Genomic DNA, 24020 nt, shown 5'->3' with positions numbered 1-24020 from the left:
CAGTTTTTAATGATGATAAAATATTAAGATCTGAATTTGAGAATAAAAATTGGAGCATTTTTGTCATTTTTGTTTCACTTCTAATAGGTTCAAAATCATGTTTAATTTCTTTACTGTTGTAGTATAGCTGCATAGGTGTTCCTTATACCTTTTGGCTTAGGCTTATTGTAGGTGGCAGTTGAATGAACAAAGCCATGTATTCACATCCTCATGCATTCACCCCAAATGGACTGCCTTGGGATTTGTTCCTTCTTTGTTTCCACTAGAACATGAAATTTTGAGACCTACAGAGAATACTGATTTAACATGAGTGGTTTCTCACTCCAGGCTGCATGCAACGTGGCAGAGCTGCAGGTGTCTGTTCAAAGCAGTGCTGCCTATTCCCTCTGCAAGAAGAAAGAACAACCAACAAGGCTGGGCCGTCTCCTCAGTGACGTCCCCAGGCACACAGGAGCAGACCAGGCCCCCTGTGACTGTAGGAGCGTCCTGGACTAGCGCAGACTTCTGTCAGTGCTTGTCAGATGCTGTCTGAGATGCCGACTGTCGTCCGCAGGCGGTACCACACCCGCACGCTGCGGGTGTTCTGCATGGAAGGAGCAGGCTTGGTGGGCAGCAGCCTGAGCTCCCTGAGCTCCTCTGGACTGGAGGAGGACCTTGTGTATGATGACATTAAAGAGTGGGGACTGAAGCGTCTCAAACTGAGTGAACTGTTCTCGCACACAGATGCAGAAGAGCTGTAGTTTGCCAAGTCAACTGTTTTCAAAGCAAGGGTGAAGGACAGTTTTTCATGCTCCTGTTATGTCCTACCCCAGCCTCTTCCCTTTTCTTCCCCTGTTGTGGGAGGTGGTCAGATTCCCATTAGCCAGCCACACTTTGCATCTGATTGAACAATATAGTAGCAGGAGCTAATTGTGGGATATTGTGGGCATTTGTGTTCAGGGATATAAAATTACTGGAAGGCAATACTTATTTACCTACAGGGTTTAACAAATAGACTTGTCAAGGTAATAAAGGACTCTGTGAGGTACTATGTATGTACACTAAGACGGTGCTCAAAGCATGAAGAAAGTACACTGTGTGTCCAGTTTTCAGTAGGAGCTTTATCAGTTGGAGTTAAAAAAGCATGTCATCTTCTCATGGAAATCAGCTCCATGTTGTGTTACAGCCATACCTGTTTTCCTGACTAAGCCTCAGCTGCAGCACTTGCTTACTGAACCCACTGCAGACCAGGGTCTGCATATCCAGGTAAAGGAACGAAGCAGCATGGATGGTCATCTTCAGCTTCAGTTACCTTAATGAAATTCCTTCATGCTGTTGTTTAAATGCAGAATCTGAATTTAGGCGCAACACATCAATCCACTGCTTGCAGCTAAATATTGGTCTGAATTAAAAGGCCAGGATTTCTAAGATACCAGCCCCAAAGATGTCTAGTTAGTAGCAGACACCACAGTTCACTGTGATCTCTCATTCCTAATGAGCTATTAAACTGAGCCTAAACTAAGGAGCAGCCTGAACCTTATCATTTGCATGTACATTCCTGTCCCTTGATTCTGCTAAACTTCCTTTAACAGAAGCATTGCAAGAATTAGGGCTGAGAGGCTGCAGACTAACTGCTCTAATAGAAGCACTGACCCACTACAGCTGTAGCCAAGTACTGCCTTGGCAGGGAGAGCTGACCGGGGATTCAGAGGCATTTTCAGTGAATTAAAACACAACATCCCTTGGATGTGTCAGAATACCCAGTGTCTTTGGGATGACTGAAGTCCTGTATCCAGAAAAGAACTTCACCTGGTGCTAGCACTTCTAAAATTAAAATCCTGTGATAAAACCCTGCCAAAAGTCTAATAATCCAAAGATGGCAACTTTCCAAAGGCTGTTACTGACAGCACAGAGTAACACAGGCCTCCCTCGGATACAGGTTAGTAGAAAATCATCATCAACTCGGGACAGAGAAACGCAGGGAAAAACTAACACTGTTTGCAGGGGCTGCAATATTATGCTCTAAGTTATCAGTCCCTTTTTCAGACGGTTTAATGGCCAGCTGACGTTCTGTAGTTCATTTTTTAAATTTGACAATAGTTGGAAAAGGCCCCACAAGACTAATTTTTTTTTCCTTTTAAATTGAGGCCTCTTGTATATATGAATGGAGTAAAGTACAGCAGGAACACCATCTTAGGACACAAACACAAGAAGCAGCATAGAATATGTGACTTACAGGCTGATAAAACGAATATATCATACATTAAGATAACTTGTTTAAAGCATCAAACTGTATTGTAAAAGCAATTAAAACTGCTTTGATTAAAGTTGCAGAATAGCTTGTTTTGGGAGGTCTGGCTGTTGTTTTTGTATTAAAACCCCATGAACAAACAGGTGGGTGAGTCTGTGGCTGGCTTAATTTGCACCCTTCCCAGATGGGAGACATTCACATGGTAACCTTGTTCCTGTGTGCGTTTATGACATGTTGGAAAACCTTGAGCACACCGTTAACCAGTGGTTACACTGCAGATGATGTGGTGTTTCCTTCTGGAAAAGCTAAATGCCATTTTCCCCCAACCTGATAGCTTTGATTCACAGGCTGTACATAGTCTGTGATGTTGAAATATTACCAATACTCCTACCTGTGAGGAAATACAGGCTAAAATACCTCTCAGTGTTCACATGTGAGGTGTGTCAGCCTCTATATTTTGTGAACATAGAAGTCACAAACAGGATCTGGAAAATGAAGCAAATATGTTACACACAAAACTCTCTTCCTTCCCCAAACAGGAGTAACTTTGCACACCTTATGCTCTGTCCATACCTATGGATATGCTGTTGTTTTGGCTGGTTTTAATCAATTTTAGCTTGTAAGCTCCTTGGGGCAAAGACTGTATTCTCCCATGAAGTGGTGTATGTATCTAAGGCACCATATAAGTAACAGATAAACCTGTATGTAGTGTCTCCTCCTTGAATATATTTAGGGTTGATTAAAGCTTGGACTCTATTGAATTATTTCTCCCTCAGCTGTGATCAGATACTTCCACAGACATAAGTCATGCGTGCTGCTCTCTCTGAAGCCAAGGGAAGCAGCAGCTATTTCTAATGGATGTGTGGACTCCCGCTCCAGTTACACACTCACAAGGCATGGTACCATTGCCCAGGTGCTTTTTGCACACAGCATGGTGGTGGATTCTGTAGCAATTAGTCTAAGAATTCTGTGATATCAAAGTCTTGGTCCTGTTTGCTGAAGCTAACCTGGAGTTGCTGCAGTACTAGCATACTAGTGCTCCTGCTAAGCTATAGCACTGATTTGTAAGTAAACATGTATAATAACCCCCTGCCCCAAGCTCACAGCTGCTGTGTAATTGCAGTTGGCCTTACAGTGTAACCCAAAAGGTCAGAAACCATTTTAAAACTGCTCAAGAAACGTGTGTAGTTTGTAGTAATCACAGTAACAGGACATACTCATTTGCAGCTGTCATGCCCTATTAAAACCTCTTTCTAGGGATTACTAGTTAGTTCGCTTAATTTATCTATTCTAATTTGCATGCTGCTTTTTTAATTACTGTGCAGTTTCTGAAATGATATATTCACTGGCTCCACATTTACACCAACACATACAGGTATTTCAGTACTTCTACAAAAGAGCTTACTGCAAAGTAGCATGGCTGTTAGCGGCGAGGAGAAGCAGACAAGCCAACCCAATATGGGTGATAAGGAACTTCCACTTTATTTGTGACGCAGTTCACACATATATAGGAGTGGTATTCAGGCACTCCTTCTTGGCACAACAGTATTGGTTAGCCCCCCACAGCTTCCTCCACATTCTCCTCCCAGGTCCGGTCTCCGGCCACCTGTGGGGGCCACCCCCTGCCTTGCTTGCACAGTCCTCCAGAACTCTATGGTTCTGCTCTTAGGGTCATTCTGCAACAATTCCCCCCTTTTTCTTTGTGCAAGCAAGGCATTATGGGTTATTCTGTTCACCTGTTTTATCACACAACTATAAGCAAGTCTAATAGCTACGATGATTAACCTAACAATGATACATAAGTGCAATACTTCAAACAACAGTGTTTGACTCAACCTGTAATGCCCCGTGAAGACAACCATCTAATTATTAGGATATTGCTCATTTACAATTGCTGGGTAAGCTGAGCCAGGGTTCTCAGCTGTGCGTGCATCAAATCAGCATAATCAGAGAAACTCATACAACACATTCCATCAAACTCTTCACATCCATGTCCCTGTTCCAACAACAAAAGGTTCTGCAGTGTTGCATGTCTCACAGAGTCAACATTAAAACAAATCAGAAATTGCCTTCGATGTAGAAGTGTCTGCTTAGCAACTCAGCAACCCAGTCTGCTTAGTGGAGCCAAGGCCCCGGCTGAAGCACTTACAGTGATTTGGCATATTATGATTGGATACATGTTTTGAAGACCCTTAGTGACTAACATATAATTGGTTAAACACAGGTGTGAGAACTCAACCTTGAAAGCTTGCCAACAGTCCACAGTTCTCATTAACTTGGTAAATTCCAGCCTCTTATCTTGCTTTCTTAAGCTTCTTCGGGCCTCCCATGGCCTTGCTGTATCTTTCAGGACTATTCAAAGTTTATGTACCAATTATGCATTCTCCTGTGAGAACACTGTCTCCACATCTTCCCCCTTTTGTTTTATCCAGTAACAAGTTGTTACTACAGCAAGGCACACACAAACTTACATTAGCAGAGTAACTATTACAGGGTGCAGCAGCATGTTGAAGATGCTGATGGCAGTGAAGGACTAGCCAAAGAAATTTCTTACCAGTGGAATTCTCCCCCCCTCTTAATTTGTTCCATCACCTGCTTTAGAACACTACCATTGTATTAAAATTTTTCTAGCTTTTGCCTTAGCATTTTCTAGCGGCTACTGCAAATTTGCATACTCTAACATCTCTTTTACAAGTGACAAATCTATACAATACAAGGTGCAGTTTCTTATTAGCAACTAGCTAGTAAATACAGGTGGTTTTATACAAAAAATCACAACCTCTAATAATAGCTACTTTACAAGCACACATATTCAGGATGTTACTTTTCAGTTGCCCCCAAGTGATGTTTTGCAGTTATTTGTTCTTTCTCTTCCTCCATCTCATTCTGCTTGGGGTATTCATGGTCAGCTCCTGTAGCTGAGGCATCAGGTTTATCCATTCGTCTGTCCAGCTCATGGGAAGGCTTCACAAACTTTGCAGGCAGTCGCCATGGACCTGTAGGCAGGAGGACACAAATGTACCCCCTCCCCCAGGTTATCAGTTCTTCAGAAGTAGACAGGTTAAAGTTAAATGTAACATCATTACTCTCTCCCCCCTATTTTTTTTTTTTTTTTTTTTTTGGGTGATAAGCAACTTCTCCTTTATTTGTGACGCAGTTCACACATATATAGGAGTGGAATTCAGCCACTCCTTCTTGGCACAACAGTATTGGTTAGCCCCCACAGCTTCCTCCACATTCTCCTCCCAGGTCCGGTCTCCGGCCACCTGTGGGGGCCACCCCCTGCCTTGCTTGCACAGTCCTCCAGAACTCTATGGTTCTGCTCTTAGAGTCATTCTGCAACACATGGCTGTCACTCAAGAACAGGAACAGCTGCTTCACAGCAGAAAGCCCTGCAGTGGGTGAGGGAAGAAAAAACATTGGATAAAAACTATTCTTGGGTCCCTAGGTAGTGGGATTTTCAGTAATCTGGTGCTTTCATTAATCTACATTCTTTACAGACTTTAGCCATGTAGGAAGAACATTTTATTGAGTATAAAATATTTGCAAAGGTCTGAAATTTAAACCCTATGGGTGTCTATTAGTATTTAATCTGCCTGTCAACTACATTAATCTTTGTGGTTTTCCCCCTTTAAAATAACATTCTAAGTATGTAACATGTAGCTAAGCTGTACAAAAGCCGATTGCCCTTAGCTCTGACCCACTCCCTTGTACCATGCTAATGGCAACGAGGTTTTTAGAAAACTGGTTCTCTAGAACCCAGAATCCCCTCTGCAAGCACATGTACCAATTACATTCTATTTCTTTAATGAATCTTGCAGGAGCCCTATCTGCATCTAATTAATTTCAGTGAGCAAACTCCTCCATAACTGCCTTTGAGAGTGGTTCTAACCTGCAATGCTGTGACTGCAGTCAGGTACCTGCTGCTCTACAAACCCGGCTCCTCCCTGTGGCAGGAACACCTGGACTTATAAAAGCTTACATGGATCAGCACATCCTGCTTCAAATTATGCCCTTAGTATGCTCAATTTGTTTCTCCCAAAGAATGCATGTTTCGTTTACTGAGAAGAATGCTAAAGCTTGAGCTACAATGTGGAAATAAACACAGACTATTGGTCAAAGCAAATTATATTTACTTAAAGGGCATAACTGCCTCAGCCTACTGACCTTACTGAAGTTAACATGGTGTCGTGGTCTAAACCCAGTCAGGAAACTCGTTCACTCACTTCCCCCCACTTCTTTCCCTCCCCTTACTCCCGGAGGGACGGAGAGGAGAATTGAAAAGAATGCAACTCCCAGGTTGAGATAAGAACAGTTTAGTAACTAAGGTATAACACAAATCACCACTGCTACCACCAATGATAATAATGATAAAGGAAATAACAAGGGAAGAGAATACAACACCTCAGCACCAGCCAACCGATAACTCGCCCCCCCCAGCCCGACCAAGCTCTGACCGATACCTCCTCCAACCCCGCAGTCCTAGCCCTTCCGGGTAACTCTGTTACATCCTGGGCATGACGTGCTGTGGTATGGAATACCCCTTTGGCTAGCTTGGGTCAGGTGTCCTGTCTCTGCTTCCTCCCGGCTTCCCCTACTCCCTGGCAGAGCATGAGGCTCACAAAGTCCTTGGACAAACCAAAACATCAGTGTTATCAGCTCTGTTCCCGAGCTGAAAGTCAAAACACTGCACTGCACCAGCTACCAAGGAGGAGAAAAATGACTGCTACTGCTGAATCCAGGACACATGGCGACTGATAAAAATCATACCTGATACACCTTTAACTTGTAACAGGGAAAGGAATCCCAGCAAGCCCTTTAAACACAAAGGGGATTCAAAAAGTCAGTGAATATGCAATGTAACATGCCTGAGAAAAGTCAAAACTTCCTCCTGAAAAATACCTTGCTTTCCTCCACACAGACAGAAGTGAAGGTGATGCCCTCAGAGCACCTTTCCCAGTCCATCCCAACATAAAACCAACCAAAAAAGTGAGTTTTCAAATTGCACAATTTATTTAGTATACAATAGTCATTACATCTCTTTACAATAACATATTATAAAATAACTATGTTAGATCTCAACGGCAGAACACTGAAACAAGAAATGAAAATACACTCATGGATCTCAAAGGCATTTCTTCCCTAAAAATATTCCGGCTACTTGATAACATTTGTCTCTGTGACCTACAAAGAGTAATTAATACCACACTTCCACCAACAGTGCACAGCTTCAAAGTTCTCACAGACAATAGGGAAACACACCAGGAGTCACAGTGGTGCCATTCCCATTGCTAGTCACGTGTAAGACTTTGGCAAACACGCTGCCACGAGGGATGTTCCTCAGTGTGGATGGTAGGTAATACAAAGGAACAGGAACACTGCAGTAACTGCTTGGAAATAAGGTGCTCAGGGGGAAGTTCAGGAATAGCTGAAGTTACTCTTCAAAACCTGGCACATTTTTAATGCAGTGAACAGAGATCCCAGCTAGACATGAGAAATAGAGGAAATAGTTACTAGACAACTACCACCTACCTCCTAAGAAGCCTGAGACTCTCACAGCCACATCTATAGCAGGCACCACAGATCCATCAGAAGTAAGTTAGCTCCTCTACCTGGAGAGCCCCTAAATGAAGGCCAGAGAAACAGCCACTCCCTCTCCTCCAGTGCTGTCTTGATGCCTGGGTTGTTCTCCTCTGAGCTGGTGAACGGTTCTCCTCCTTGTTATTTTCTGTTCTACTGTTGTAAGGAGCCTGGTCTGAACGCTGCACTATGCAGTCACTGAAATACACCCTTCCCTTCAGTTTTGCATCTTTCTTTTTCAGGAACTGCTGAGGTTGTTTAGAAGTGCCACCAGCTATGACACGAGGCTTTAAGGACTGTGAACTGCAAGAGTTAGGCTATCTCCTTAATACTTTATGTATCATCCTTCAAAATTCTGGTGTGCTACCTGGGGGGATGTTTGTGTTGCAAGAAGAAATGATGTTACTGTGGTGGTTCTGGATCGTAATGGCCAATGGTTTTTATGCTTACCCAAGGGCAGTGGGAGCTCGGGGACTGTTTTGTTTTAAACCAAAACAATTTGCACTTGGTAGTTTCAACAAAAGGGTTACATTTCTCCTTTGGCAACATTAGAGACTGTATTTTGGGAAAAAAAATCTACTTAAAAATAATTACTGTTACAGTCAAAACTTAGTCTCTCAGGTGTTACCCACAAGTAAACTGACAGCAATAGGGGTACCACTGGATCTTGGAATCTGTCATTTCACTCAGAAGAGAGCTACTGCACCTTTAAAGAAAGATGCAACCACATTTTAAAGTGAGACAATACAGCCTGGAGATACTTTACCTTACGTGTGCTTGTTTTCAATTACTGTAAGGCACTCATCGAGGAATTCACTGACCCATGCTTTCAGCAAGAGCAGGCATGCATCATTACAGGCCTAATTAAAGTTTTAATACTGATTAAAATGTTTTATTATTGCATTATGTTAAACTGCAGTGGTCTCCAACCTCAATAAGGGACACAAGCTAGAAATTACTCAGGAGTTTCAGCTGCTCAGTTTAACAACCTCACTACTTTCACTGTTTGATTTAAATACAGTGTGATTAAAGCACACTTCCCTCCTCTGTTACCATGAAGTGCAGAAAGATGTTGAACATTGTTTAATGGGTATTTACTGAATATAAAATTGTTTGAGCATGTGACATAACCATCTCCATTGCTTCAGTAATTTACCTCAGCACAGCTGAAAAGGGAAAACACTTAAATCATTTGGAACTGGAACACAGCTCAGTTGTGAAAGCTAATCTCATTACACATCCTGATTAAATTTAATGTGGGGTTTGCTATCAGTAGCACTTTAAGTTTCCCATCATTAGAAATTAATTGCAGTGGTAATGATTATAACTGAGTTATTTGCACAGGCCACAAACACTCTTATAGGTGTTCAAATGTTAATTCAACATTGGCCTAGAGGCACTTGATTATTACAATTCTGTTTTTCTTAAGAAACAAATGATCCTAGTGGATGTGTAATTAAAGTTGGAAAGTACTGTTAGGCTTTCAATCAGATTTAATGTCTAATTTCAGTATAAAACCAAAGCAGTGCTAAACCACAGCAAAAGTCATGTGCAATCTACAGAGCGTTTAGAAAGTCAATACAATTCACAAAGTTCCAGCTGGTAAAAAGACAAAGGGTACAAACAAAGTTGTCAGGATTGAGCCTGTCTTCACTGAATCTTCTAAGTCAATTTAAAATAAGTGTAGCCTCTTCTAGGCTAAAGAGCAAGGACACAGTGATTTTGTGCTAAAATATATAGCTTTGTGTCTGAAATAACATAAAGCAAAGCCTAGTTCCCTGCTGATTTTAGAGATGAGTTTTTCTTTTCTGAGGTTGGCAGTGTTCAGTTTTGGTAGCCTACTGGAATTCAGACACAGAAAAAGGATCCCCTGTAGTTCATAAAGCAGATACAGAAAATAGCATTGTGAGAATCCACGCTGAGAAATCTGGAGTTTTGTTTGCTCTGAGCATTTTATGAGGATACAAACATGCAACATGTATCAAGCATGCTCCAACCTTCATTCTCATTAGAAATACATAACATTCCATCATGAAATGCTTAACATTACTACACTTGCACTCAGAAACTCATATCCACAAACATTTCCCAAAAATTCAAAAAAGAGGCACTGAAAGAGGACAACGATCTGTCAAAAAAGGATCAGATTGTAAGAAAAAAAAACTTAATTTCTGTGACTATTTTTAGGATTCACAAAGATAATGCATCCTCACGATCAGAGTAGCATGGCCTGCTCCTATTGAATTGAGAATAAAAATCCAAACTGCTGAGTAGAACTTGTTGGTCAGCTACACAGCAGGCTGCTCAGTGTGTTTAATCGGTCAGTTAAAACTGGAAAACTTTCTATTATTAAAATGGTCCTTGCTAGCATTTATTTATGAATCTATGAAACTTTTGGCATTTGAGAATGTTATCAAAACTAAACTGTCCAAAAAAAAAAAAAAAAAAGAATCACAGTAATTAAACAAGAAACTATCAGTGTAAAATGTCTTACAAATGTAATGTGTTTGTAAACTTCTGCATCTTCTAATGTGGGTCCTACCATTAAAATACTGAGCTTAAAGGGTTGGGAATGTTATTTATGCTTAGCAAGCTTGTAAACATGGAATGTTTTGTTTTGAAACACTCTAATGAAGTGTGTGGTGTAAGAAGGCAGGTTTTTTTTAATTTCCTCACAGAAGCGAGGATACGTCGAAGGTTTCAAATCAGGTTCATTCTCCCCCAAACCATCCATGATCTGCAATGAAATTGAAGAGTTGGTGAAATGCCTTTAGTCAATTTATAATTACAGGCAATAACAGGAAGCTGAAAACAACCTCGACAATACTTTGGTCAGGGTGGCCAGAGTTGTTACCAGCAACTGTATAAAACAAGTGGGAGGAAGAAAATAACATTATATATAAGATATATACAGTGTCTTTTCTATTACAGATAATAATTGTCAGATGTGCCTATCTGCTTTGGGTTATGGTGTCTTCTGTGGGTCCATATTAGTCCCAGACATGCTTGAAAAATCCCCAGACAAAATGGAGTAACACAAGTGTCCTGAGGGAGTTGAAGCTCTGAAGTGATTCACACTCTGAAAGAGAACACTATTTGTGTACTGCTGACCGGGAGCACATGAGGAAGTGATGATTTACTTTGCCTAGCCTGAATTCCTTCTTTTGTTATCAATTATCACCAAAGCAAGCAGTGTTCAATTTGGCCGTTTTTGAGAATGTCTAAAGGCTGCATTAGATTTTACTTCCTACACTCATGAAGTGAAAATCACGTAAGCTACTTCAAATTGTAAGTGTATTTCAGACAGAAATGAAATGTACTTTTTTTATTACTTTTGTACATTATACTTACATGGCCATTAGCTATGTCAAGTAAGTCACGTAACCGACAGCCTCTACTGTGTCGTCTTTCATAGCAAATGCTGTCCTCTAGGATGACGTAGTCTGTGCCAAAGGAGTGCAGTATTCTGTAAACATCTTCAGGGGATCTCTTGGCATAGATCTGGTAAATCTATAGAAGAAGAAAACTAAGCTGTAAAATACATAATATCACCACTATTTCTTTGCCTGCTCTTTCATGATTCCTTTATCTTGAACTAGAGGACGAACTGAGATTGCCAATCCACGTGATTTGAATTAAATATTTTAAAATTGTAACAACTAAATGCTTCATTCAGCAGCCACCAGGAGTTTCTATTTTATTGCTACTGTGATGCACAACAGTAGTCCTGCTGACTACAAAAGCACTGAATAGTGGTGCTGTCTGCAGAAGGCACTGGTAAGATGCCAGTAAAACATTCAGAATGTCTAAATTAGAGGAAAGGATAGTTCAGAACCATCTCCTCTTCTTGGTGTGGAGTTTCTCAAGGTGGTTTCTATATAAAAATGTTATGTCCTGGTGTGGGAACTGAAGGGAGTATCAGGGAAATGAGGAAATGCTGTGTTCCCTCTGGGCAGCAGGAGAAATCTGGGCAGCAGGATCTATTAACGCCAACAGCACCTGAAACAGCCTACTTAGCTTGAGTACTTGTTACAGTTATTCTGACATACACCAGCTGCCTGAAGCAAGTTAGCAGATGTGCGAAGTACAAGTTTCATAGAAGTTAAATTCTGGAACTGTATCTGAAAATAAGTTAGTTCAGTGAGTAACGCACATGGTGTCATCTCATTTGCAACCTGCCCTTAGAGGTTGCATGTGTTTTCTAGAATGGAGCCACTGCTCTGGGTAAGAATTAGCTTAAACAATTAGAATACTCTTACCTGTTTTGTTCTCTCTCTCAGATTCTTATCCTCATAATGGGGGTGATTAGTTAGGGTCCGTCCAGTGCACAGTTTGACTCCTGCTAATAGCTGCATGCTCCCAGCAAACACTGCTGTGTTTGGAGTGTTTGACCTAAACAAATGGTGATAAGGCTGAGGAAGTCTCTGCAGGGGCATTTTTGCATTGCTTGTTACAGATCAGAAGGAAAAAAAAGACTGAAAAAATGGTTTTCTGTTTCTCCTCTATTCAGGGAGCAAACTGTTCAAGCAACTGTGTTTTCTTCAAATATGAAGTGGATAAATCATGGTAGTACTCTAACTGCAAATAAAAAATTTACTGTGCACTATCAGGAAACATCATCCTCAGAATTTCAAACTACTTCCATATTTTATATACTTCTAGGGTTTATATAGCCTCTGAGTCTTTGTGAATGTCTATATCCTAGTTCTTGGCATGTTTCAAGAAACTTACTGTGACTTTGATTTCTGTCTGATATATTAGGCATTCTACATAAAATGGATTATTTAATCTGAATGCTAAAACTTCTTGTGACTGTTCTGGCATTCACCATTCACTTGGAATAAAAACTTTGCTATGTGAGACATTAATCCTCTTATTGTGACAACTGGGGGAGAGAAATTATGAAACAAAAGTCACGCCAGCTGCAAAAAGCAGGGTAGGAAGTGAATGAGGTGCTAGGTAGAATTGCTGTCAATTAATTGTCCTGTGATCTCATCTGAGTTGCAAAGCCAGTGTCTAGAATTATTATCTAAGTAAGTGTTTTGCTATCTCAGGATTGTTTAAATACCCACAAGGAAAAAATAATTTTTTTGCTCACCTTCTTCCCAGCAATTTTCCAATCTAAAATATATGTAAAGACACGATAGGAGGGCATAGCAAAAAGATAAAGTAAAAATGATGGGCATCAGAGACTACTATAATTAGGTTAATTAAAATGCTCATAGTATGCTTGAGTGTTTTCCAGCACTTAATAGGCATATCATCATGAAGTGTCCTATGAAGACTAAAAGAATAGAAAGCATACATTAAATCAAGCAAAATGAAATTAGAAAGGACTGTGAATAGCTGACATCCACAGATGTGCCCATATGGCCCCTATCTCAGTGGTCAAAGAACTGAGACACCCTGGGGTATGCTTTAGGAAGCCTTTTGAAACTGTAGCTGCATATTCAGTCTTCTTTATGCTCCATGATTGGCTTGAAAATGTTCAGAGACAAATATTACATTTTACTATTGCCTTGCAAGAGATTATGCTTAGCAAATGAATTAATAATTACAAACCCTTCCTTGCACTGGTACATTAATCTCATCTAGGAAAGACAGGGAGAATATTTTTAATAGGCCAGTTTAACTTGACCAATAGACTAGTTTTTCAGCAATTTATAGAAGTCATAGTGTGAAAAGTCTGTTTCTGTGTTTGGTCAAGATTAGCTTAAATTCTGCCATGCTCTGCAGTACTTATCTCCTGACCTGGCCTTACCAAGGCCGTCCTGCACCTCTGGCTCCTGAAGAACCCAATGAAATGCCACTGTGCAGAATCAAATTTTCTTAAAAAAACCAAAACTGTAAGTACCAAAGTGAAAACCACAAGAAAACAAAGACAAAACATTCCCAAGAAAACAGCCCGAAGCTTCTTTTCTTACAAAGGAACGCTAGAGGAAATGGTGACAGTGCCGTTTTTCCATAACTTGCTGTAAAAGTGCTTGTCAGAAATGCAGAGCCCAGCTCTGATGGTTCCCAGACCAATGTGCGCCACCACCAGCAGCCAAAGGCACAAACCTGGCACTGGATTTCACTGCTTGGAAGCTGGGTGGTGACACTGAGCTTCATGCAAAGTCTGCCCTCCTTAGTTACATCCTAAAGATCTTCAACTGGTGGCTGTTATTGAGCCTTTACCTTCTGCAACAGCCACCAGAAGAAGGTGTGACAATTTAAGTAATATTTTTCTGGTATGGGATGATCTCTACAGTTCATACAAGCATCTTTCTCCAGTCATCCTAACCAAATCAGCCCCTAGGTGCTGTGGTCTGTATCCAAGGCAGTTAATGTGCTTCAAAACCACTGAATGACACCTCTCTATTATAGAAAAACAAAGCAATTTTTACAAATGTCTGAACAAATGATGTATAAAATGAAAGGATAATTTGTTTTTATAGCTTTCTGCCAAGCTCCATACCACACTGCCCAACCTGCAAGCAATTTATTCTGTATGAAATGTCACTAAATAATGACAAGGACTTACAGGTCAAACTGATTTACATTATATAATTTAAATGCCATTCCAAGCAGACCTGATGGCATTTTGAACAAATAATCTCATTTATTTTTGGAGCTCTAAGCTTTCAACAAGTTAATTACATCTGAACTAATGGGTAAACTAAGCACTATAATATGTTGTATGAAGCTTTTCTTCACCTACACTTAAGAATCTAGAGAATTATACGAATACTAAAGAATAACTCATTAAAATTAAAAGGGTTTTACAGGAACTACTTGCACAGACTCTAAAAGTGGTAGTAAGTCTTTCTCTTAAGTTGGTAAAGAATTATTTTGAGTTGGTTTTAAGTAAGCCTTATGATGTTGCTATTACAGGTTATGTTGTTAGAAATAAAATGGCTATTCCTTTTCAAAGTCCTGCAAATTTGAACTCTGTAGTTGCTTTCGGGGCCATAAATTCTGACAGATCTCAGATTATTCCTTCACTAGTGTCTGTTTGTGATAGGGATTTTACAAAGCAAAGGGGTTTGGGAAAAGGAGATACTGAAAAAGAGTTCTCAAATATGCCATGTTAGACTTTCTTTCTTCGTTAAAAGAAAGTCTTTTTATTTGCAGAATACTGTATTAAAGCATTACAGGTTTAGCTGCAAATGACAGGCAGTAAAGCATATTCAGTCAAACTGTCATGGTTCTTTTTTTTCCCTCTGGTTTGGAATGACTGAAAATTGCAAAAATGGAAAACAACAGCCACAAAGAAAGAGCAACAAGATGCATTTTTGTTAGTCCCAGCCTCAATTCTATGCATGCATATTTTGTTCACATAACGGAGTGCACCTACACAGCTGGTATAAGCCTAGGTCTCGGGCACTATCGAGTTCATGCCTGAATCTTACTGACAGATCAGTCAATGACAAAGGATAAGCCAAAAAATTTAAGAACAAGAATTACAAGAATGTAGTATTGCCTTTAAAGTCTGGAATGGGTTGATTTCAGGGTGATTATCCTTGAAAATCAGGCATATAAGTAAGAGTGAAGAGTTAAAATTTATAGCTGTCTTGAAATTAAAACACAGCCATTAATATAAATTACTAAATGAAAGAACCGCCATTGAAACATGGGTATTCCATTTTGGTAACTTTAAGAGCTTTTTGGAAATTTGTGGGGTTTCCACTAATATAAAAATTTGCCTTCTTTACCCCACAGACAATTCCTCTGACAAATCTCAGTCTCAGTTAACTTTCCCACTGTTTTGGCTTTTGTCTGAGATTTCCAAGAAGTTCTACGAGTTTTGGTAACTGCTAATGAAATATTCCACAATTCTAGACAGGTTTCCCCTTTAAAGGCAGAAGACATTGCTTCTTAAACACTTACCAGAAGTAAACAGAGTAGGGAAGTTCACGCTATTGATTTGCTCATTCTACTGATATTCTTCCCCATCTCACAAATGAGCATGTTGTTCCTGTTGTCTTAGGGAGAAAGACCAAAACTAAGAATTTTAATGTACCTCCCATCTGGGAACACAGCTGTGAACTATCCCTGGGTCACTGCAGGACCTTCTTGACTTTTTTTTTTCCTTAAAAAAAAAAAAAGCTAAGAAAATGAGGTGTTGGGTAGGAAAAAGCAAGAGACTGGGACATACAAGACCATTAGGTAAAAAAATGCACTCTGCAATAGCTGCAGTCCTGTACTATGCAGTAACTTTATTGTAGAGATCTAAACCAGTATATCTTCCTGAAAATGCTCTGGTGATTCTAGTAAGGGGGAAGAGTGAAAAATACATCTGCAGCCACTTCCCAGTGGACAGACTAATAGTTGGCTATTATTCAGATTGTATATTTGGACAAGTTAATATGCATTTAGATCTAAGCAGATAGAAAGGTTTTCTTCTTGAGGAGAGATTGCAAGACAGATGAGTTATTCCTAATTCACTGCTATACATGACAAATTAGAGCTTCTCATACTGAGTTTTAATAACGAATTATTAGTTCCTGACACCAACCTTGACAGATCATTAACTGCAGTGTAAATATCAAGTGTTAGAATAGTAAAATATTTCTCTTGCATGTCAAAACTTAAGAAAATCTGTCCCACTTCGAGAAACTTACCACAAATTTTGCTGACTTGATTTAAAGCACAGATAATTAACTCTTCTTTATACAAATAATATTTCTAAACACAATAAATTCTAAGCAGAAAATTTCCTTCTGTAATGACCTGTCATGACTTAAAATGAAAAGAGGACAAGCACCAGTTTAGCATTAAGCACCAGTTTAGCATTCTCAGCACTAAGAACATATGAAAAAATATTCTCATTGGATCAAGTCAAACTCAGTTCATGGCTGGGAATAATTCCACATGGATATTTTATGTATAAATCTATATATAATTCTACATATTGTACACAGGAGACATGAACTATCAGGCATTTACCATCTTTTAATAAAACAGTAGTGCTAAATGGAAATGGCTGGTAAACATTAGTCACAAAAAGGTGTCAATATGGCTGCAAAACTTTTAAATTATGGGAAAAAACACGGCTTGCTGTCAAAATAAGTCATTGAAAATTTGTAATATATTTTACTTCTAAATTACTCTTTCTAGTTTATGGATTAAAGAAATACAACATTATGGACTGTAAATATATTGCTATAGGTAGAATAGGCTGGGTGACTGGACTCCCTGTAGCTCATTACATATGAAAGCAGAATATAGGGCTCCAAGGAAATACTCCGACTAGTTGAACGTTAAATGTAGTAAATCCAGATTTACTTTCAGAATGTTTTCTTCCAGAACATGAAACTTTGTCAGGCTTCCAAATAAATACACATTCCAGGGATATCTCTATTCAGAACTTAATCTGAAAGGTTTTAGTGGTTACTGTATCTTAATAGAGAACATGTCCCTTAAATTCAAAATCCTTCAGAGAAAAACCTACCTGTCCCTTTTTCTCAGGATATCCTCTAAATGCAGTATTCCAAACTGTTTCCACCTAAAAATACCTTTCTATGTTCTGTGAGAAAGCAGAAGCGATGAGGTAGGCTTGGAATGATTAACTCATACTCCTGAAAGGGACTTTGCACCTATGCTTAGACATGGCAAGTTCAAGTTCAATTACAAATATTTTGTTTACAGTTTAGAACATATGTTGGGATTAATTCTGGTAAACATAAATAATAGAGAATTTTTAAACTTCAAGGAACAGACTATAGAGTACAGATTTTCCAGCCCTACAACCACACATGGGGGTGGGGGGTAAAAATTAAATTATTTCACTGCCAAGGTCTATTAATACAAAGAGGGAGGTATAATATAAGAAGCTTGACACCTCGAAATTGTCCTCTTTCAGGTGGAAAACCTATGTGTACTTACGGGAGAAAACGTAGTCAACTGATTCCCTGATACACATGCAATACAGCAGCATGATACTGAATTAGAACAGAGCAGACTGGGGGCCTTTGCATGTAGCTGTTCTCCACAGCCTTTAATAGCTAACCTCTTGATAGCCCATCTGTTCTTAACTATCTGCATGGGTCACCAGAGTTCACTGATGAGCTGTGACAAATAAGGAGAACACTATAACTAAGAACATTAGATCTACACAAATAGACTTTAACTGAAATAGAGAAAAAATCCTCTTACTTAATCCAGTTCATCAGCTCCACAGTGTCTGGGTCATAGAATTCTCTCAGCTCTGACAGTTCATCCATTATTCCTGGCCAGAACTATAATGAAAACAAAACAAAGCAACTGAAGACCGAATGATCAAAACCAAGTCCTGGATGACGAAACATTATTTTCTCTTAGCTGGTAACTAATCTTGTCCAGCTCATGGATAAGCTGCAAAAGATAAGTGTATCTACCCTTCTTATGAAGGTTTAGTGGCTGTCACTGCAGTATGAATACACAAGTTTAGCATTTGAGATCTGGTCATCTGGCAGCTCCTGTACAGAGGTACCTGCTGTGGGGAACCCGAGAAGAACAGCTTTTCTTAGATGCACTTCTCACGGGAGGTTTCCAGAACTCTATTAATAAAGATCAATGTGTTCCTTAAAAATCAATGGGAAACTAAAAGTTTCCACCGAATATGACTGCTGTGCATTATATCTACTATACAAGTGAACCATTTCAGTCTCCTGGACTACAGGGTGAATGCAAATGTTTTAAGTCTTTTCTTGACAGACCAAGCTTTAAGGAACAAGATAAAGAGGCATCATGTAGCAGTTCAATATGTATGAGCCAAGCCATTAAGTAATGCCTGTAATTACAGGAAAAGGAAACACCTCAGGAATTAAGTTTGGAGAGGCAACGTACAACTATGTAATAATAAACAAAACAAACAAAAAAAAAATCCAAACCAAACCCTAAACCACTAGGAAATCCGTATCAGAAGTTAAAATCATCAAATGTGCTGTGGGTGCTATGAATGGCATTTAAGAACTTTGAATTAAAAGAGAACCACTAAAGATAAAAATAAAAGTGCAACTGAATGTCAACATCCAACAGGCTATTGGGGGAAAAAAGGGGGGTGGACAGAAAGCATTTCAAAATTTACTGAAGACCAAGAATACATAAATCATATCTGGATGATTGAAACCGATTTCTGGGACCGATTTCTGAAAAGCTTAGTCCTACCCCCCCCCAACAGAACAAAGATTTATTTAAGGGTTTCTTATTGTTTAAACTAGTGAATAGTCAAGGGCAAAGAAGGAGTAATTAAGAGAAATAATGACAATATTAATGGCCAATTGCTTTGTATCAGTCTTTATTACAGAGGATGTTATGGTGAACCTATTCCAAACCTACTTTCTTTAGATAAGATTGCTGGCTTGCAAAGTGAAATGTCACAGAAAAGTGTGAGAAAACACACCTGATAATCTAAACTCATCCAATTTAGATAATATTCATCCAAGAGATCAGAAGGAATTTGAATGTGATGCTGCTGAGCTGCTTAGCAAAAACATGCATTCTTTCCCTAAAACTGTATCAGGTAGTAGGTCTGGGGAGCTGGGGGATATAATTGGGCCAAAACTTATTAGTTTTTCTGTTTACTTGATACATTTGTTAAAGTAATACTAGTTGATAGACTGAGAAACACCTAAAATATAGTCATGGCAATATCACAACCTTACAGTTTGAGGCAGTAGTACTATAATAGACATTTCTGCTTCTCAGAACACTTGAGAGATAAGTAAATAAATTAAGCAGTTGTGAAATGAGACTGTAAAGTCTCAGAATGAATCAAAAGGCTCACTGACTCTGCAGCTTTTGAGAAGAGACAAAGGTACACAAAGATATTCACTGCCTTGGCAGATGAACTGCAAAAAATGACTTAAGACAATAAAAAACGCTGAATGGGGAAATATTTCTTTATTCCCACTGAGCACTTTGAAAAATGATACTTTTAATGCCAATAAAAATGATTTCCTATATTTAGAAAAAACACAAAAATGACGCTTTTGAGGCAGATTAAGCACAACTAATGCCTGATCTAAAGCCTATGAAAATCAGTGACTTCAGTTGACTTCAAAATTAAATCTGATTTAGGAACTTCCTATCTGCTCATGAAGAGTGGGATGAAAATTCTTCCTAGTTGATCTCTCACATGAGACTATCTATTAGAATGTCATGCTCTTGGCATTAGCCATGTCAAAAGAAATGGCATTATTTCTATTACTTTCAGAGATGATAAAAAACATAAATGACTTCCCTAACCAGCATACTAATGGAAAAAAAACACCCCAAACAAACTAAAAACTCCTCTAAAAACAGAGTAACAAGAAAATTTAAGTGGACCACCTCACTGTAACTTCACTGAACAAACTCTTCCAGTCTTTCTTGAATTTTCATTTCACTGTCTTATAGGGGGAAACAGACATTCAGAATAAACTCTACTAGCAGCTTTCTTAAGTGCTTTATTATTGTCTTTTTAATTTTGATAATGAAATTCACCTTGGGTTTTCCCTGAAGGCAATTATTTAACAGAAGTATTCTCATCTCACAGTAGGTATTGCAGAAATAAGTTCTCCAGTGAAGTGGAATCTGAATTTTCAACCTTTGTAAATACAGATTAAAAGAATAGTATGCCCACTAAGTTAATGTTCTAAATCTCACTGCTATGACAGACTGAAAGACTAATAATCTTGTATATGTTATTATTTTTAATATATTTTATGTATGTACATTTAAACACTTGACCTTATAAGTTGTTTCTGAGACATGAAGACAACAAAAGTACTTGACAAGTTTAACAATTGTGTACTTTAAAATACATGGGATGAGGCACAGCCCATAACATATAGTATGTTATGATTATTTCTGCTCCTACAATGAATCATCACACAATTTAACAATCTGCCTCTTATCTGCAGGGTGAAAACCCAAACAGATAACTTACATTTCCATAAAACTGTGTATTTAAATAACACCTGGTAACTTACACACACAATTGGACAAACATTTGTATCTATGAACAACTACTTTAGATCAAATGAGCCTAACTGATCCTTTACATACAATTTCATATTCATAAAGGTACTTCCACTTCAGGTAGATTATACCAATTTTTAAAATTCAGCCAAAAATCTTGTATGTAATTATTTATAAAACAACATCCCTTTGTGAGAAAAGGAAAATTCCACATAAGTAAAAAAAGCCAGAACAGGCAGGCAAAAAATGGTCTTACCTTATATGAAATGTATAGTAATGTAATTATTGGTATGGAGTATTTCATCACGTGCATCTAAGAAATCGCAAAAAAAAAAAAAAAAAATTGGTTATTTTGATGATACATTTATTTGGATAGACTTGATTTTTAATGTATTGATACCTGACATATTTATCACGTGGTGGAATTTACAGTTTTAAGACCATGTTCTGATTTTGTTTTCAAGTAAAACCCTTATCACAGACCCATCACAAATGATGGATCTATATCTATATACTATCTTCCACAAAGTGGAAAACACTGTATCATTCAGTACAACGGGCTGTAAAGGTCTTACCAAACTGCTGATGATTTCTTAATATGGTGACTAAGACTTTTGTAGTAAAATTGCGGTTATTTTTCATTGCCACATCTACATTGCCATCTAGTGTATTCAAATGGAATTGTTTAATACATAAATTGTTTAATATATAAACCACTAGAAAATACATTTCACTTACTAAATTTATAGAAATGTACTTCAGATATCCAGTTTAGGAGGACTACAAACAAAACTCATTTCAGATGTCTTAGAATTCTGAGTCGTGATCTGGTTTAGATATGGAGCAAACCCACATTTCATGAAATGCTGTAAGTATAGCGCTAACCCTCTGTGATGTGTAGAGATGAACACATTTCAGGACAAGTTTCCATACTTCCGTACTGCACAAGCCAAAAGATGCAAATACACACATGTGGGATGTCCAGAGGTACTTCATTCTGGAAGGAGACAGACAAGTTTTGCTGATCATCTGGAGCTCTGCTAAGCTGTGCTGATGAGAACAGTTAAGAGAAATTCTGAACACAGTTGTCTTGGACTTTCAGGACTCTGAAATAACTGAGTGAAAGACTTTTGCACTTTGTTATGTGCTTTTGTGAACATCTCTGCTCCCAAACTTCAAAACAAATTTTGGGAAATGCCTCAGTCTACAAGCAGAAACACACCAGGGAAAGAAAGAATCATGATCAGTTTGTGGTCAGCATATTTTAGCATTCTATAAAAATATACTCAATCATCTAAAAGGCCTTCAGTAGAATTAAAAAATCCCCAAAACTATACCTCATTGTGCTTAATGCCAGACATCCAAAAAGAACTGTGTGAATCAAGTTGTAAGCAGCATCAGGCTTCAATATTATCGTGCATTCGCCCATTTTTTCCATCAACTGGACTTGATTTGAACAACTAATTAAACAGAAGATATAAGAAATGTTATATTAAGTTCTGTAGTCTATTTCATAGAGTTGCCTGTATTTTAAAATGCATTTAATCCTTCTGATGCTAATAAGCAATAGTACTGATACCAGTTTACATATGGAAGATAAAATGTTCTATTGTATCAGTTATGCAATTAAGCCCGATAGCATCAATTTGATGAAGCATCAGGTATTTATTTTCATGCCTAGTTTTCTGGAAATGCAGTGGATGTAAATGATCTGGTTTAGAATGAGATAAAATTGTTTACAGAAAGGTACAGTTGGTTTACTGCTTGAAGCAGTTACTCCCATGGGCTTCACAGGGCTTTTGATGAGAGTGAAGAACTTAACTGTTTTGTGGGGTTGTGCTGGTATATCTGGCTGCTATTACAGCCATAAATTGGAAGTAAATTTACAGAAAAACAAAATTGCTGAAAGGACTGGCTTGAGGTGGCCAGTCTTGTGAATGTATGTAAAGGGCTGATTAAAAACCAAAAACTGCTCAAAAGTGTGTGTTTTTTGCTTTTATCACGTGGGAAACAACTGAAATAACTGGGCAGTATTAAAAATCAGGGTAATGTTTTGGATTATATCTAGAATTACAGAAAATAAGAGCTGCAGAGCATTTCGGTTTTAAAACTGATTGATGCGCCAAGTTTTTTTAAAAGGGCTGGTTGAATAGTATCAAAATGCCTTACAGATAACTGTGACTTCATAACTAACATAACATAGTTTCAGCATGTCTTGGATCTTCTCCCTCTCCCCTCCCCTGTCTCTCTTCCCCTTTTATCCTGTTCTCCATAAAATCTATGATGAGTGGCATTAGTTACATGATACTCCTTGAAACTCCTTGAATTAATCAAGTTGTCTATCATCCATCCTAGCTTTTGCCCAGGTTGTAAATGCAAAACTGAAAGGTCTGTAATGAACCAATTTTTTTATTTTTTTTTTTTTTTAAATCGCAGTTCAGTACCGATTTTCTTCTGGTGTTCTGTAAATACCTCTAAGACCTAAGACCTACAGATCAGCCAGGGGAACTGGCAGCAGCGATGCATGGTTGCAGTCCACCACTCCTGCTTCTTCACACAGATGATGCAAATTCAGTACAGACCATCCTAGTTTATTTCTGGGCACTCTGAGGGTACCACCAGGGAAATCCTTCACTGGGAGTGCTTTGCTCAGGGAAAATGGGATGAACAAAATAAGCTAATGCTGTTTTCTATAAAGACACCCTTTCCCTGTTTCCCCTCTCACCACCAAAATCCAGCCAATTCTACACATACTGCAAAATTTGAACAGCAAATAAAAGGAATCTAAGGAAGAATGTTTCCTTGTTCAGCCTCATTACATCCTTTACATTTTTAGCTTTAATACTTATTTTGCATGATCTCTCTATTACATGCTCTACTATTCCCTAGTACCTGTGGAAAGTAATACTCTATTCTGCTGTATAAAACTGTGACTTCCTTAGCCTGTTGAAAACTGACAGAAACTGTGAATTATTTTAAGAATATATTTTACCTGAGGTTCCGAAAGGCAACAATTACAGCTGCTACTGTCATAAATAAGAGAACAAATATGTAGATGTAAAAAAGTAATGTATCCGAGAGTCTTGAAAAAGTATTTAATGGCAGTAAACCAAAAGCTTCTTCACAAAGATACAGGTTAGCATCAAAATCTCTAAAGAAAAAAGAATAATCCTTGTCATCATATATTTCATAACTTGACGTCAAAAAGGACCAAAGTTTCCTTTTTTCCAAGAAATTAGAAAGCCAGAGTTATTCAGATTATTACAAAGGAAAATACATGATATAA

At 38.5% G+C, this 24020-nt stretch overlaps 2 protein-coding genes across 8 annotated transcripts in view; one reads left to right on the top strand and one right to left on the bottom strand.

The window, feature by feature from the left end:
- The window catches only part of LOC133277199 (neural-cadherin-like), a 63083-nt gene extending 60215 nt beyond the window's left edge, over positions 1 to 2868 (top strand). The window contains exon 32 of the mRNA XM_061468839.1: positions 328 to 2868. Within this exon, the coding sequence (XP_061324823.1) occupies positions 328 to 532 (205 nt within the window). The 3' untranslated portion in view covers positions 533 to 2868. The remainder of the gene's footprint in view (positions 1 to 327) is intronic.
- A 4352-nt stretch (positions 2869 to 7220) lies between these two features.
- DPY19L3 (dpy-19 like C-mannosyltransferase 3) overlaps positions 7221 to 24020 on the bottom strand; it is a 33790-nt gene continuing 16990 nt past the window's right edge. For 5 of the 7 annotated variants that reach the window (XM_061469127.1, XM_061469124.1, XM_061469126.1 and 2 more), the window contains 8 exons: positions 23727 to 23885; positions 22072 to 22194; positions 21620 to 21731; positions 20991 to 21047; positions 17948 to 18030; positions 12070 to 12202; positions 11162 to 11320; positions 7221 to 10547 (listed from right to left, as the gene is read on the bottom strand). In XM_061469127.1, the coding sequence (XP_061325111.1) occupies positions 10386 to 10547; positions 11162 to 11320; positions 12070 to 12202; positions 17948 to 18030; positions 20991 to 21047; positions 21620 to 21731; positions 22072 to 22194; positions 23727 to 23885 (988 nt within the window). In that variant the 3' untranslated portion in view covers positions 7221 to 10385. Of the gene's footprint in view, positions 10548 to 11161; positions 11321 to 12069; positions 12203 to 15679; positions 15775 to 17947; positions 18031 to 20990; positions 21048 to 21619; positions 21732 to 22071; positions 22195 to 23726; positions 23886 to 24020 lie in introns of those variants that run through there. The other 2 variants (XM_061469128.1, XR_009746173.1) reach the window with 2 other exon arrangements.

This window comes from Pezoporus flaviventris, unplaced genomic scaffold (assembly GCF_033815535.1).
Source record: "Pezoporus flaviventris isolate CSIRO_AGI_PZ_B2104156 unplaced genomic scaffold, CSIRO_AGI_Pfla_v1 ptg000054l, whole genome shotgun sequence".
In the NCBI taxonomy this organism is placed as follows: domain Eukaryota; kingdom Metazoa; phylum Chordata; class Aves; order Psittaciformes; family Psittacidae; genus Pezoporus; species Pezoporus flaviventris.
The sequence above is the reverse complement of the archived record's forward strand: the minus strand, read 5'-3'. Positions and strand labels throughout refer to the sequence as shown.